The sequence below is a fragment of the Triplophysa dalaica genome, chromosome 1 (assembly GCF_015846415.1).
Source record: "Triplophysa dalaica isolate WHDGS20190420 chromosome 1, ASM1584641v1, whole genome shotgun sequence".
Taxonomy (NCBI): domain Eukaryota; kingdom Metazoa; phylum Chordata; class Actinopteri; order Cypriniformes; family Nemacheilidae; genus Triplophysa; species Triplophysa dalaica.
In genome coordinates, this window is record NC_079542.1 from 31873387 (window position 1) to 31889894 (window position 16508).

A 16508-nucleotide genomic window follows, 5' to 3' on the forward strand; every position below is an offset into this window, starting at 1 on the left:
TTAACATATAAATCATAAGCAATGCCGTAAGAGGCCAAAGGTAAATGGGAGCGAGCTGAATCGGAGTCAAAACAGGCGAAGATCAATTTAAAAGATCAGTTGTGCAGTCAGAACCTCTTGACAAGTGCGCTGTAGCTAATTATAAGCAGATCCAGTGTGGACAACCTGGTTTCAGCAGTGCACAGTGTGATACTATAAACTGCTGCTTTAATGGACAGCAGTGTTATTATGGGATGTCAGGTGAATCGACCAGATATGTGTTTCTTGCCAAGTGATAACTATCTGATAACTTCCTCTGTTTCTCATTATTGTGACTGTCCAGTGTATGAGAGATGGTCAGTTTGTGTTTGTGGTGGCAAGAGATGTCACTCTGCCTCATCTGAGTCTGGACACGGTCCGTCTGTCCGACCTTGTGCTCCAGTTGATTTCACACCAGTTTCAGTCACTGCCATGCTGGTGGCCTGATTGTGAGTTTAATGTTGGTGATTTACCTGTCTAGAACCGACTTTGTCAATGGCTGCCTATTGAAGATATACTGATCCTAGGCACGCACCGAGGTTGAGAGCTGGAACACTGGCGCAAACTAGAGTGACTATACGGAGAGTAGGTCTGAAGATAGGAGGGAGCAAGACCATTGAGTGCCTTGAAAGTGAGAGGAAGTTATGTAAATCACACATGAAAATAGCTGCAATACGTTGAGATTAAATAAAATGATCATATATTTATTTTATATAGCGCCATTAAAAGCGTTTCATACAGACATCATGTCAGGAGGGGACCGCAAGCCTTTTTTTTTTTTTTACATTTAAACATTTAATAACAGAAATAATAACAGCTGTTGGCCCCTCACGGCCGACCGCCGGCGAACAAAACATAAATACAAAACGCAAATACAAACATAACACAAGTTCAGGCCCGGTCCTCTCTCTTCGACGGTCCGGTTGCTCGTTCCTTTTATATGCTCCCTAACTCATACGTGATTCGAGCCCGGTGTGCGCACAGCTGGCGCTAATTCACAATTACTCACCGGACTCGAACCACGGTCTCGCCCCGCCTACTCTACTACAGTCCCATAACTCTTTCCCACTCTTTTATTTTACTTAACGGAGCACCTGCCACTTAAGCTTGATTAAGAACATGCGATCTATCACCCCTCCTATTCCGGACAATACTTTGGGATCGGAGCAGCTACGAAGCTGCTGAGTGAGGATTTTAATAAGCTGGAGTGCATATGGTTCTCACCTGACTCCAAAACCACCATGGAAGCCCAACAAGCTCTTTCAAGTCAAGATCAAGGTATTTCATGCATTTACTAGTGATGTTGTCTCGCTTCCCCCAACACTTGTTTCAATGTTGTTGCCCATTGAGGCGTCGTGTGTATGTTGTGGCCTATCGAGGCGTCATCTCTATCTTCGCCCCTCCTGTATACCGTCAATCCTTCAGGATCAAAGCAGCCACTACTGCTGCTGAATGAAGAATTCCAATGAAAACTATTAAACGGAAAGGTAGATGGTCGTCCTCCGCTTATGAGTCTTAATAAGACTGGACTCCTCTACCATCACGGCAGCTCAACGAGCCCTATCTGGCCAAGATCCAGCTAACTCATGGAATTACTGGTGGTGGTGTTTTGTTTCATCAGTCACCGGGGCCTATCGGGGCATTGTCTCAGTGTTGTGGCCTATCGGGGCCTCGTCTATGTGTTGTGGCCTTTCGGGGCCTCGTCTATGTGTTGTGGCCTACCGGGGCCTCGTCTATGTGTTGTGGCCTATCGGGGCCTCGTCTATGTGTTGTGGCCTATCGGGGCCTCGTCTATGTGTTGTGGCCTATCGGGGCCTCGTCTATGTGTTGTGGCCTATCGGGGTCTCGTCTATGTGTTGTGGCCTATCGGGGCCTCTTCTGTGTGTTGTGGCCTATCGGGGCCTCGTCTATGTGTTGTGGCCTATCGGGGCCTCTTCTGTGTGTTGTGGCCTATCGGGGCCTCGTCTATGTGCTGTGGCCTATCGGGGCCTCGTCTATGTGTTGTGGCTTATCGGGGCCTCGTCTATGTGTTGTGGCCTATCGGGGCCTCGTTTATGTGTTGTGGCCTATCGGGGCCTCGTCAATGTGTTGTGGCCTATCGGGGCCTCGTTTATGTGTTGTGGCCTATCGGGGCCACGTCTATGTGTTGTGGCCTATCGGGGCCTCGTCTATGTGATGTGGCCTATCGGGGTCTCGCCTCAGTGTTGCTTACGGCCCAGCGACCGGTCAATTTTTTATATCATTAACATTGCATTTAATCTCGTTCTGCAGGAACCGCTAGAGACTCCAACCAGGGGGTGAGTAGAAATCCCGTTTTGGGGGGTAGGCCACGCTCAAGAGGTAAGCCTACGACCATTCTCAGGGGTTGGCTACGCCCCCGCTTTCATCTCAAGGCGGGAAGTGGAGGACTTCATGGCCCTCCGGATGGGAGCCACGGACAGGGCCTAGTCCAAAGACACCCAATATCCATCTTTACTATAACCATACATTCTGTCTAATAAATGCTCAATACTCAACATTCGTCTCCCGATTCTTTCTGGTAGATATGCGTTTGTTTGTGATGCTGGGACACAAAACAATAAAATCCCATTTGTTGCTAGATCCTGAGGAATGATATCCTGACCTCCCATCAGGGGTTGATGTCCATGAACTGAACCCACTCTTCTTATCACACCTCCCCTACCCTTCATCTCTTCAAGCCATGATCTGTGGCAAAGTGCTTACACGTTTCATATCAAGTATGAAGATTTTAATATGTTAAATATTGTTTTAAAGGTCATGGTGCGATGGGTAAAAGGGTCTATTTCCTTCAAACCTAACAAAGAGTGTATTACAGATGATTAACTTTAGGACATTACCTGCACTCCTCTCAGAGGAGTGACTTTATCAGAGAATCCTGTTTGCAGATAGATTGAAATCCCATTTCATGATCTCGTCAGCCACAAGTTAGACTTAATTTCACAATAACCATTGTTTTCATGATTCTTACAGAATGACAATTAAATTCATGATTCTTTGTTACCTCTGGGAATATAAGGTGCATTTGGGCAGTCGTGGCCTTATGGTTAGAGAGTCGGACTCGTGACCAGAAGGTTCCTGATTCGATTCTAAGGGCCGGTGGGTAACGACTGAGGCCGTAAGCATGGCACCTTACCCCTACTTGCTCCCCGGGCGCTGCAGTGTTAGCTGGCCACTGCTCCGGGTGTACGTGTGTTCACCACTTGCTGTGCGTGTGTTCACTACTCTCTGGATGGGTTAAAAGCAGAGTTCACATTTCGGGTATGGGTCAACATACCTGACAAATAGATCACTTTCACTTCACTCAAAAGAGTCCGGGAAGCATCTGTAACCAGAACTTCTGTTTTGATTTTGCCAGGTATGATAAACTTTGTTTTATTTTATTCTTATACTATGTTGATAATCTTTGCTTATTAAATTAGGATTTTCATGGTTCATGCATTCTATGATTTTAATGTATGTTGTACATGCCTGGCGTAATAAATTGTTATTGTTGATATCTGAATTCTTCAGAGTCTGTTCTTACCAGTAGATTGAAAGGAGCCTGTTCCGTCATCGTAAAATCGATATTTCAGGATAGGATTGACTGGAGTTTTGATTTTAAACTACAAATGGGGCATAATTATTAAAGCTTACATGTACCAGAATTCCACCTATCACCTGCCTTAGCAACTTGCATGATGAGACTAACTATTTTTACGTTTCTGAGCAGTCATGTGGCGGCCAGACTTAATGATATTAGTTTACCTGGCAACCTCTGGCTAAAGATCAGAACTGACAGTTTTGTAACCGTGAGATCCACGAACCCGGCCGGTGTGAGACTCCCAATCAAAATGATAACTAAATATATATATAGAGTATGAAGATTTACAGATAAAATTAACTATCATCAACAAAATATATTCGAAATCTCACATACTTTATTTGATATTATATAAAATTGGAGTCAGATCGGTCTAAACCACAGAGTTGTTACAGTTTTTAAATAACTTCATGTAGAAATCAATGAGGGGAGAAGCAGATCACGATATCCCTTCAACCACACCATTGGATTCTGTTGTTGGGCCAGCGGGTGGTCTTTTACAAAAAAGTCAAGGCGAGACGTAATCAATGCATGAACTAATGATTCCGCATCGATTCTACTGATAAAAGGGGGAAGTTGAAAATTTTGATGTGGTTGGAAAAAGCAGATTTGGAGAGTTTGTGGATGTAGCCATCTGAGGTCAGTGAAGGGTCTAGAGGAAAACCTAAATTCCTAACAGTGACCGATGAAACAATAGAAGTAGCGTCAATGTCAAGGCAAAAACCTTAGTTTTATGTTTTATTAGAGATGGAGGACCAGATTTTAAAATCTGAGTTTTACCCAAGTTCAGGCTAAGAAAATTAAACTGTATATAGACTTTTAACTCACTGACATATAAAGATAATGAGGCTATCAAGAGGATAGAATCTGGCTGACAAACAGTATATATCTGGATGTCATCCGCATAACAGTGGTAAATAAATCCATGGGGGTGAGTACACATTTATACTGAAGTGCTAAACTGAACAGGTCAAGGGGTGTGTTCCAAATGGAGTAAAGCCACACCAGAGGTGCTTGTTAAAGTGGAAACCGCCGTGTCTACCACATGGAAGGGCTGTTCCAAACTGATGTGCTCAAATCTGATCGCCTCAGAGGCTGTTTAGGGTGATGGATTTTGAAAGGGTAGCTACAACTGATGGACCATTCACTCACATGAGTCCGTGTGTGACTGTGCCTGAAACACACCTGCATGGAAGTTTCTAGTGGTTGAGGACCCTGGTCTTGTCCTCATGTATCATACATTACACACATTGGTTAATTTCTCATTATTTCGCAATTGTGCTCTATGGTGCCACCTGATGGTGACATCACAAATCTCACCTCCCATAACACCTCATCATTAAAGCAGTTATCATCTTACGGGTCAAAAAACTATTATGTGTAATGTAAGTGTTTTACCGGTCTCCTACTGAAGGTCTGATGGTTTTTAATTTCTCATGGACAAATTGATAAGGTGTTTTCATGTGATGTCTTCTTAGGGCTGGTTTATTAGAGATTTTTTTTATTATGTCATAATAATATACTGGCATGTAAAATTAATATCAATTGCCTCACCTATTAGCAATGAGTGGGGGATAGTGGGGAATAGAAGAAATAGTAAAACCTTGTTTTACTTGCAAACTTTGCTCTCTACCATTGAAAAACCGGTAACAGCTTAACTTGTATAAACAATGTAACCACACAAATGTAGAAAAAAATAAGACACCATTTCAAATTAATTTTCAGTTTTTTATATTAATTATTTATAGCTAATTGTTTAGATAAAATTACCATTTTTGTTTTATTCTAGGAACTACTAACAATATTTCTTCCAAATTAAAATATTTGCTGGAAGAATATTTGTTTCTATTTGCATTTATTTGCAGAAAATAAGAAAATGGAGAAGCAGGTTAAAATAACAGAAAATTTGCTTTGTATTTTTTTTCAGACCTCAAAAACCGCAAAGAAGACAAGTTCATGTTCACTTTTAAGCAATACAACAGTCATATTTCTACGTGTATTTGGGGACAGTTACGATGTCTTATCACGCTGTCAGTCTTTCACATTGCTGCTGGATGACTTTATGTCACTCCTAAGGTTTTATTTGAATGAAATTTATTTGACAATGGACTGAAATAACTATAATACATCTAGAAATAGTGATTAAATGAACATTTGGAATGGTCTGTTCATTTTCCAAGGCCGTAAATAGGTAACTTAAATACTGAAAATGTTAACAATCATACATGTTTCACATTCTTTCTGATTCCATTCATCTTCCACTTATCACGCATATGCAGGATAACATTCACATTTAAAGAAGGGATGATTCCGACATTACTAATGCGCGGTTAAAGTTTAACTTTAAAGACTTTCTAAATCTTTCTTGCTTCCTAAATCGACTTTTAAATAACCTTTTGAAGTATGCTTGTTTAACAATGGTTAAGTAGATCACATTTATGGCTTTTAATACATCACACATCAAAGAGAATTTATGTCACATGACAATGAAAACAAGGCAAATGTTGCAGATGTTCATACCGCACAAACACATACTACATAGCACAAACTGAATAAGATGAAGTACACGTATCAACTTATATGTTCTATTACAATTTATATTTCAGACGCAGCCCAGCAGTTTGATTTTATGTGCAGGAAATATTCTGTGGAGAAGCCCCAGTGTTGGACAACATTTATAGATGTTCACTACATTCATAATTTCTGTTGGAAAGGGCCAATCCCCAAAAATCTATTGTTTGATTTATTGATTGTGCAGAGCTGGACTGTGATGGATGCTAATTACAGAGGAGGGGTTATCGTTATCACTGATGAATCTACAGAGTACAAAAAAGAAACTGCCACTCAGACTAACAGTGAGTGTATTCTTTTGTTGTAGACAATGGCTGGTAACAGAAGTTTATTGTTTCTAGTACTTTTTCTTCTCCTGGGAGCTGTTTGTAGAGCTGTTCCACAGAGAGGGATTCCAGCTCAAAGTCCACAAGCTCTTGGGTTCCAGCAAACTGAACAGAGATTTGTACCCCAACACCAAACTGATCAATTGTTTCAGAAGCCAGTTGTACAGTCAGAACCTCTTGTCAAGTGCGCTGTAGCTGATTATGAGCAGATCCAGTGTGGACAACCTGGTATCAGCGGTGCGGAATGTGAAGCTATGAACTGCTGCTTTAATGGACAGCAGTGTTATTATGGGATGTCAGGTGAGGATGTTCGACCAGTTAAGTGTTTCTTGCCAAGTGATAACTCCGATGACTTCCTCTGTTTCTCTATACAGTGACTGTCCAGTGCATAAGAGATGGTCAGTTTGTGTTAGTGGTGGCAAGAGATGTCACTCTACCTCGTCTGAGTCTGGACACTGTCCGTCTGCTGGGTGGAAATGAAGCACCATGTGGTCCTGTTGGTTTCACACCTTCCTTCGCTATATACCAGTTTCCAGTCACTGCCTGTGGCACCAGCATGATTGTGAGTTTAATGTCTTTGTGATCTGCCTGTCTAGAACAGACTTTGTCAACCATGTTTCCACTTGCAGGAGGAAAATGGTTATGTGGTGTATGAGAACCGAATGACTTCATCCTATGAAGTGGGGATTGGACCTCTTGGCTCCATCACAAGGGACAGTAGTTTTGAGTAGGTCATCTGTGTTTTCTCATGACTGAGAATCTTGAACAAGATGTCAGAAGCTCACTGTTTGTTTGTGAAGACTTCTCTTCCAGTGTAGATATTCTGCCACTGCTGTGGAAGCTCTGGTTGTGGAGGTCAACACTGTTCCACCACCTCCACCTGTAGCTGCTCCTGGACCCCTCAGGGTGGAACTTAGACTGGGGAATGGCCAATGTGTCACTAAAGGTTGTGGAGAAGGTAGGGATGTGCTAGTCTTCAAAATCATGCCTCTCGAAAGGAGTCACACTTGTAGCTTTGGTCTAAAACCCTAGATTGAGACCGTAGTGCAAATGTTAATCCTCAGGAGATGAGGCGTATAAGTCCTACTATGGTGAAGATGAGTATCCAGTCACTAAAGTCCTGCAAGAGCCCGTCTATGTTGAGGTGCGTATCTTTGAGAGAACTGACCCCAATCTTGTCCTCCTGTTGGGGCGCTGTTGGGCGACATCAACCCCTAGTCCTCTCAGTCTTCCCCAGTGGGATCTTCTAGATGATGGGTGAGTAAAATCCCAAGCATTTGTCCAGGTAGTCAGGGCTCGTTCACATCGCACTGTCACTTCTGTTTTAGATGCCCTTACCAAGATGATCGTTACCTGACTGCACTGGTTCCTGTAGTTGGCTCATCTGGGCTTCAGTTCCCAACCCACTACAGTCGCTTTGTGGTGAAGATGTTCACGTTTGTGGATCCAGCGTCACTGGGCCCTCTGCAGGAGACCGTATGATTTCTTTGTAGGGTTGGGTGTCATCTATATTGCCTTTTCTGCTTGCTAAAGCTGATCTCTTTGTTTGTCAGATCTACATTCACTGTAGTACTGCGGTGTGCCACCCTGCTTCTGGATCCTGTGAACAGAGCTGTGCCAGGAAAAGTAGTATGTGTTTCACTTTGGTTTGATTTGCTGTTTTACAATTTTGTCATCCTGACACTTTCTTGTGTTCCAGGGAGAGCGGTTGCTGACAAGAGGCATGAAGAAACTGTGGTTTCCAGTGGAGAGATTTCCTTCACGATGTAAACTGAATTGCCCTTTTTAATAAAGTCATTAGCCTCTTAAGCATTTGTATAGTGGTGTTTTCTCCCCAATGAGGATTGGGGGGGTTTGTTCTGGTACAGCAACTATAAAAGGTATGTAAGATCAAAGAAACGAAAACTATCAAACTGATGGTTTTGAGTTATACAGTAGTAGTTATGATAATAAATGTTTAATTTATATAGCGCCTTTCCCAGGCTCAATAACGCTTTACAAGGGACACCAATTCAACAAATCATTGCAAAATGACAAAAGGGTGTTTTGACATGTGTCCAATTGAAGTCACAAGGCAGTTGCATAACCTTGGAATGAAGACCACATGAAAAGCTAGGTACAATAAGCAATACATGAAGTAAACCAAAATAAGAGCAATACACATGCATTTGATGGTATTCAATACAATCAAGTGATATCCAGGTAAGAAAGACTGTCAAATGAGCAACAGACATTTTAACTTAGTTTGGAGTAAACATTTAGGTTTGAGCTTTGGGTTAAATTCACTTGGTGGTAATTGTTTGGAGTGCTAAGGGTAGCGAGTTCCAAAGTTTGGGTGCTGTCACCGAAAAAGACCTGCTGCCTATCGAAGATGAACTGAACCTAGGCATGCACCGAAGTTCAGAACTGGAACACTGGGGCAAATGTGAGTGATTACGGAGAGTAAATCGGAAAGATAGATAGGCGCAAAGCCATTGAGTGCCCTGAAAGTGAGCGGAAGTGTTAAGTGAATCACATGTGAAAAATGCAGCCCGTTGAGGTTAAATAAACTGATCTATTTATTTTATATAGCGCCATTAAAAGGTTTCATAGCGTTTCACAATGACAACACTTTGTTAAACAACATAATGATAACAAATTCAATCAAGTGAAAGCAATCCTAAAATAAAAAGTTTAGAGATTTAAAAGTCGTTAGTGAATTTGCCTCCGTGATGTCCGAGTTCCAGGCCTTGGGAGCGTATGAGAATTCTATATCACTAATGGAGTGAAGCCATGTCTTGGGAACAACTAAAAGATCAAACTAAGAATGCAGATTTCGACATGGTGTGTAAGGCAATAACAGATCAGACAGGAACTGAGGAGCTATGAAAAGCCTTAAATGTTAACATGGGGATTTTAAAATCAATACGATACCTGACAGGGAGCCAGTATAAAGACTCCAAAACAGGAGAAATATGATCACCAGATCTGGTCCCAGACAGAATTCTAGCAGCAGAGTTTTGCACATATTGTGTCTGGGTCTGTCCCTTGAATAATATAACTAAATAATTTAAGTAAAATTCTGAGAAAAATACCTTATCCTGATTAAAACTAAATAAAATGTATATCTCATGAGCAAAATCAACCCCTAAAGTTCGGGATACTAAATACTAAATAATAAATGAAATGATCACAGACAACAGTTTTGATATTCTATTCCTTACTGAAACTTGGCTTAAACCAAATGATTATTTCAGTCTAAATGAGTCTACTCCACCAAACTACGGTTATTATATCAATTTTATTTTATATACGGTTATAATCAATATCGATATTATACCTCAAAGCGACGATGTCATCTATCATCATCTTATAAACATGTACCCTGCACACTGCAGAAATCCGTCGTATAGCTCGCTATCAACAGGGTAGAACAATCACCTCAACTACTAAAGATAGTTTCGTAAAGAACATGCCAGATATGACTCCTTTAATAACCTTGCCAACAAATATTAAAAGGCTCGATGACATGACCAGCAACATGGGCACTATTTTCTCTAATACATTAGAAGCGGTCTCACCAATGAAGTCAATTTTTTTTATCAAAAGATCATAGCACCATGGTACAATAGCACCACTTGCTCCCTCAAAATAGAAATGCGTAAACTGGAGCGCAAATGGAAACACCCGATTAGAGGTGTTTAAAATCGCATGGAAAGAGGGTGCAAACTGTTGTAAAAAGGCACTAAAAGCAGCAAAAGCCGAGCACTTCCGTAAACTCATAGAAACTAACAAAAACAATCCAAGGTTTTTATTTAGTACAATTGCTAAACTAACAAACAAACCGACTTCACCTGACCTGGCTGTTCCACCGCACCTTGGTAGCAATGAATTCATGATTTTTTTACAGAAAAAATGCGAGACAACATAGTTAAAATTCAACCTCCAAGTGGGTCTGAAGAATAAGTATCATCCATCGCCCCAAAAGAAAAGCTACAGTGTTTTTCACCTATAAAACAGGAAGATTTAATTAAACTTATTGCAACTTCCAAACCGACAACATGCTTATTAGACCCCATTCCAACTAAATTATTAAAGGAGTTACTACCTGTTGCAATCGAGCCCATTTATAACATTATCAACTCGTCTATTAATCGCGGCCATGTCCCAGGACCTTTTGAGCTGGCTGTAATTAAGCCTCTTATCAAAAACCTAACTTAGACCCCAATGAACTTGGAAGCTATAGACCGATTTCAAATCTCCTGACTTGTCTAAAATACTAGAATAAGTAGTGTCCACTCAGTTGTCCTCTTTCCTACAAAATAATGACATACACGAAAAGTTTCAGTCTGGCTTTAGACCGCATCATATCACTGAATCTGCGCTCGTTAAAATTACAAATGACCTTCTTATTGCATCAGATAAAAGTAACATCTCACTCTTTGTCCTGCATGACGTTAGTGCTGCTTTCGATATTGTAGACCATAAAATACTATAGATTGTTTACACAATTATACCGGTATTCAGGGACAGGCACTAGAATGGTTCAGGTCCTATTTAACAGACAGATATCAATATGTCCATTTAAATGGGAAATCGTCAAATCTAACGCAAGTAAATTATGGATTACCTCAGGGATCGGTTTTAGGACCCTTGCTTTTCTCCATATACATGCTGCCCCTTGGCAATATTATTTGAAAACATGGAATTAGCTTCCACTGTTATGCAGACAATAGTCAGCTACATATCTCATCAAGACCAGATGCCTCCTTCAAGCTATCCAAACTGGCAAAGTGCATCGAAGATATAAAACATTGGGTGACTAGGAATTTTCTTCTTTTAAACTCTACCAAAACAGAAATATTACTTATAGCACAAAAAACACGTAAACAGAATATCTCAGATTATAACCTGCAAATTGAAGGCTGAACTGTTACTCCAACAAATACAGTTAAAGAGCTAGGCGTTGTATTAGACGGCAACCTGTCATTTAAAAATCACAACTCAAATATCACAAAAACAGCCTTCTTCCACCTTAGAAAGGTTGCCAAATTAAAAAATATTTTATGTCTTGCTGACGCAGAAAAGCTTATTCATGCATTCGTGACCTCAAGACTAGACTATTGTAATGCTCTACTTAGTGGTTGTCCTGTATCATCAATAAACAAACAATGGTTAGTTCAGAATGCAGCTGCCAGAGTTCTTACCAGGTCAAGAAAATACGATCACATAAACCCAGTTTTATCATGGCTTCACTGGCTATCCATTAAGTATCGTATTGATTTTAAAATTATTTTAATTACTTACAAAGCCTTAAACGGTTAAGCCCCTACCTACATAAAAGAGCTTCTATCACCTTACAACCCATCAAACTCTCTAAGATCTCAAAACTCAGGACTTTTGATAACACCTAGAATAACTAAATCCACCAAAAGGGGTCAAGCTTTCTCATACGTAGCACCCAAACTCTGGAATAGCCTTCCCGATACTATTCGAAGGTCAGACACACTCTCCCAAGTTAAATCTAGATTAAAGACACAACTTTTTAGCCAAGCTTTCACTTAATGCATAGTTTATGAACAGCAGCTACGTTAATTACTCTCTTTCTGCCTCCGCCTTGGGATGCCCATCTCGAGTTAGGGAGAAATTCCACCAGGTCCAGTTGATCGACATATGCCTATCCCCAACTAGAGATTTTGCCAGCTCCAGCTGCAGACTGACTGACCCTCCCAGCTCCATCTAAGGCAATTCCAACACCACCTAAGAGAAATACGACCATCTGACCATCCCAGCTCAGACCATTCCATGAGAAGAAAATGATCAGGCTATAAATTAGGAGTGATACGAGCAGATATTTTGAGAAAGTTAGCTTCCTGGCAGCTGAATATTAAATGTATTGCAAATAGGAGAGGGAGCGAGCTGGTAAACCAGAAAAAGTGAGTTACAATAGTCAAGGCGAGATGTAATAAATGCATCAACTAATGATTCTGCATCTTTTCTGCTGATAAAAGGGTTAAGTTGCACATTTCGACGTGTTTGGGAAAAAGTAGCTCTGGAGAGTTTGTGGATGTAGGCATCCAAGGTCAGTGAAGGGTCTAGAGTAAAACCTAAGTTTCTAACAGTGGCCGATGAAACAATAGAAGTAGCGTCAATATCAAGGCAAAAACCTTTTTATTAGAAATGAAGGACCAGATTTAAAAAAATTATGGTAAAACCTCAATTTTCATGTGTCTTGTCACGCTGTCAGTCATTGCTGTTGGATGACTTATATCACTCCTGAGGTTTCATTATAATGAAATCCAATAGACACTGGACTGAAATAACCACAATACATCTAGAAATAGTGATTAAAAGAACATCTGAAATGGTGTGTTAATTTTTCCAAGGCTGTATATAGGTAACTTAAAAACTGAACATGTAAAACATCATGCATGTTTTACATTCTTTCTGATTGCTCTCATCTTCCACAAATCATGCACATGCAGGATAACATTCACATTTAAAGGAGGGATAAATTCAAATCACAATTTTAACCCGAGATCTTGTTATGAAACAAACATGCCGTTAAAGATAGCTAAATATTTTGCCACCCCTGGTTGTGGAAGAATACAGTCGCTGCATAACCTTCCTTCGGATTCCGACATTCGTAATGTTAGGTTAAAGTTACATTTTAAAGATGTTCCACCTCATGTGGGAAAAACATGAAGCGTGTGTTTGTTTAATTTCTCTGAGGGTTCCTTCGTGAACAAGGCAGAGATCGACCCTGAATTTGCACTATCGCACAAGATTAGTATTACCTGGGAACGTCATTTGTAATACTTGCAGAGGTTGTCTGTGATCTAAAGCCTGTGCGAATCGTCATCTCTGTGATTTGGTGGGCTCATATATAATTTTTCAAGGTTTTATCCACCGTTTGCGAATCATGGAGGCTGTTTTGAAGTGTTTTGGTATTATTTCGATCGCGGTTATCTTTTTTCCAGTTCGCGATCACTGGTCTCAAATGCAGACAGGTACGGTCATACATCATTAAACATAATGAAAAAAAAGGCTACACAAACTATAGACAAAGCCTTGCCATCACATCCGGGTAATAAGTCAGTAAATTTGAGTAACATTTCATAATCACATTAAATACTGATTTGGGGAGGTAATTTATAAATCATAGGAGGTCTCCAGATAATACTGATGCCATCGAAAACTGTGAATGGTGCTTATGTGTTACCTAACGTTACATCTCTAATCATATTCACAGAAGGCTCCAACTACGCAAACTGCTGTCCAATCGAAGCAGTGGACGTTTACTTTACGTTTACGCCCATTAAAACCAAGCGTTTGTAGAGCTGGCCTCAAAACCTGTGTAGAAAATATCCTACTACTTATTGATTCTGATGTTTATGAATATAAAAACCATGCAAGCGTCATAAGTAGACCTCAAATAATAGTATAAAACAATAAACAAGCACAGTTCATGAGACTTTTAAGTGTGTCTGCTTTCTAAATAACCTACTTTTATACAACCTTTTGAAGTATGCTTGTTTAACAATGGTTAAGTAAATCACATTTATGGCTTTTAATACATCACAGATCAAATAGAATTCAGGTCACATGACAATGAAAACATGCCAAATGTTGTATATGTTCATACCGCACCCACACATACTACATAGAACATATTAGTTGATACGTGTACTTCATCTTATTCAGTTTGCACTATCATAGTTTATATTTCAGACGCAGCCCTGCATTTTGATTTTATGTGCAGGAAATAGTCTGTGGAGAAGCCCCAGTGTTGGACAACATTTACACATGTTCACTACATTCATCATATTTATTTGGAAAGAGCCAATCCCCAAAAATGTATTGTTTAACTTATTGATTGTGCAGGGCTGGACTGTGATGGATGCTAATTACATAGGAGGGGTTCTCGTTATCGTACATTTATTTACAGAGTACAAAAAAAAGAAACAGCGTCTCTGACTAACAGTGAGTGAATTCTTTCGTTGTAGACAATGGCTGGAAACAGAAGTTTACTGATTCAAGTACTTTTTCTTCTACTGAGCTCTGTTTGCAGAGCTGTTCCACAGAGAGGGATACCAGCTCAAAGACCACAAGCTCTTGGGTTCCAGCAAACTGAACAGAGATTTTTACCCCAACACCAAACTGATCAACAGTTTCAGAAGCCAGTTGTACAGTCAGAACCTCTTGACAAGTGCACTGTAGCTGATTATGAGCAGATCCAGTGTGGACAACCTGGTATCAGCGGTGCAGAGTGTGAAGCTATAAACTGCTGCTTTAATGGACAGCAGTGTTATTATGGAATGTCAGGTGAGGATGTTTGACCAGTTAAGTGTTTCTTGCAAAGTGATAACTCTTATAACTTCTCTGTTTCTCAAAACAGTGACTGTCCAGTGCATAAGAGATGGTCAGTTTGTGTTAGTGGTGGCAAGAGATGTCACTCTACCTCGTCTGAGTCTGGACACGGTCCGTCTGCTGGGTGGAAATGAAGCACCTTGTGGTCCTGTTGGTTTCACACGTTCTTTCGCTATATACCAGTTTCCAGTCACTGCCTGTGGCACCAGCATGATTGTGAGTTTTTGCTATTGGTGATTTGCCTGTCTAGAACAGACTTTGTCAACCATGTTTCCACTTGCAGGAGGAAAATGGTTATGTGGTGTATGAGAACCGAATGACTTCATCCTATGAAGTGGGGATTGGACCTCTTGGCTCCATCACAAGGGACAGTAGTTTTGAGTAGGTCATCTGTGTTTTCTCATGACTGAGAATCTTGAACAAGATGTCAGAAGCTCACTGTTTGTTTGTGAAGACTTCTCTTCCAGTGTAGATATTCTGCCACTGCTGTGGAAGCTCTGGTTGTGGAGGTCAACACTGTTCCACCACCTCCACCTGTAGCTGCTCCTGGACCCCTCAGGGTGGAACTTAGACTGGGGAATGGCCAATGTGTCACTAAAGGCTGTGCAGAAGGTAGGGATGTGCTAGTCTTCAAAATCATGCCCCTTGAAAGGAGTCGCACTTGTAGCATTGGTCTAAAACCCTAGATTGAGACCGTAGTGCAAATGTTAATCCTCAGGAGATGAGGCGTATACGTCATACTATGATGAAGATGAGTATCCAGTCACTAAAGTCCTGCGAGAGCCCGTCTATGTTGAGGTGCGTATCTTGGAGAGAACTGACCCCAATCTTGTCCTCCTGTTGGGGCGCTGTTGGGCGACATCAACCCCTAGTCCTCTCAGTCTTCCCCAGTGGGATCTTCTAGTTGATGGGTGAGTAAATCCCAAGCATTTGTCCAGGTAGTCAGGGCTCGTTCACATCGCACTGTCACATCTGTTTTAGATGCCCTTATCAGGATGATCGTTACCTGACTGCGCTGGTTCCTGTAGTTGGCTCGTCTGGTCTTCAGTTCCCAACCCACTACAATCGCTTTGTGGTGAAGATGTTCACGTTTGTGGATCCCGCGTCATTGGCCCCTCTGCAGGAGACCGTATGATTTCTTTGTAGGGTTGGGTGTCATCTATATTTCCTTTTGTGCTTGCTAAAGCTGATCTCTTTGTTTGTCAGATCTACATTCACTGTAGTACTGCGGTGTGCCACCCTGCTTCTGGATCCTGTGAACGGAGCTGTGCCAGGAAAAGTAGTATGTGTTTCACTTTGGTTTGATTTGCTGTTTTACAATTTTGTCATCCTGACACTTTCTTGTGTTCCAGGGAGAGCGGTTGCTGACAAGAGGCATGAAGAAACTGTGGTTTCCAGTGGAGAGATTTCCTTCACGATGTAAACTGAATTGCCCTTTTTAATAAAGTCATTAGCCTCTTAAGCATTTGTATAGTGGTGGGTTTGTTCGGGTACAAAAACTTTAAAAGGGATGTAAGGTCAAAAAAACGAAAACTATCAAACCGATGGTTTTGAGAGTTCTACAGTAGTAGTTATAATAAATGTTAATTTATATAGCGCCTTTCCCAGGCTCAATAACGCTTTACAAGGGACACCAATTCAAC

General features: G+C 40.9%; 2 protein-coding genes across 2 annotated transcripts; both read left to right on the forward strand.

The window, feature by feature from the left end:
* The first annotated feature begins 228 nt into the window (after positions 1 to 228).
* Positions 229 to 8286, forward strand: LOC130417544 (zona pellucida sperm-binding protein 4-like). The gene is made up of 10 exons (XM_056743165.1): positions 229 to 240; positions 323 to 394; positions 6669 to 6816; positions 6891 to 7078; positions 7146 to 7243; positions 7317 to 7474; positions 7584 to 7773; positions 7845 to 7992; positions 8070 to 8142; positions 8216 to 8286. Exons 1-10 carry the CDS (start codon positions 229 to 231, stop codon positions 8284 to 8286), a joined length of 1158 nt encoding a protein of 385 aa, XP_056599143.1.
* A 6218-nt stretch (positions 8287 to 14504) lies between these two features.
* LOC130417551 (zona pellucida sperm-binding protein 4-like) lies at positions 14505 to 16288 on the forward strand. The gene is made up of 8 exons (XM_056743177.1): positions 14505 to 14820; positions 14894 to 15081; positions 15149 to 15246; positions 15320 to 15477; positions 15587 to 15776; positions 15847 to 15994; positions 16072 to 16144; positions 16218 to 16288. The coding sequence occupies exons 1-8, from the start codon at positions 14505 to 14507 to the stop codon at positions 16286 to 16288; spliced, it is 1242 nt and encodes a 413-aa protein (XP_056599155.1).
* Positions 16289 to 16508: the final 220 nt, after the last annotated feature.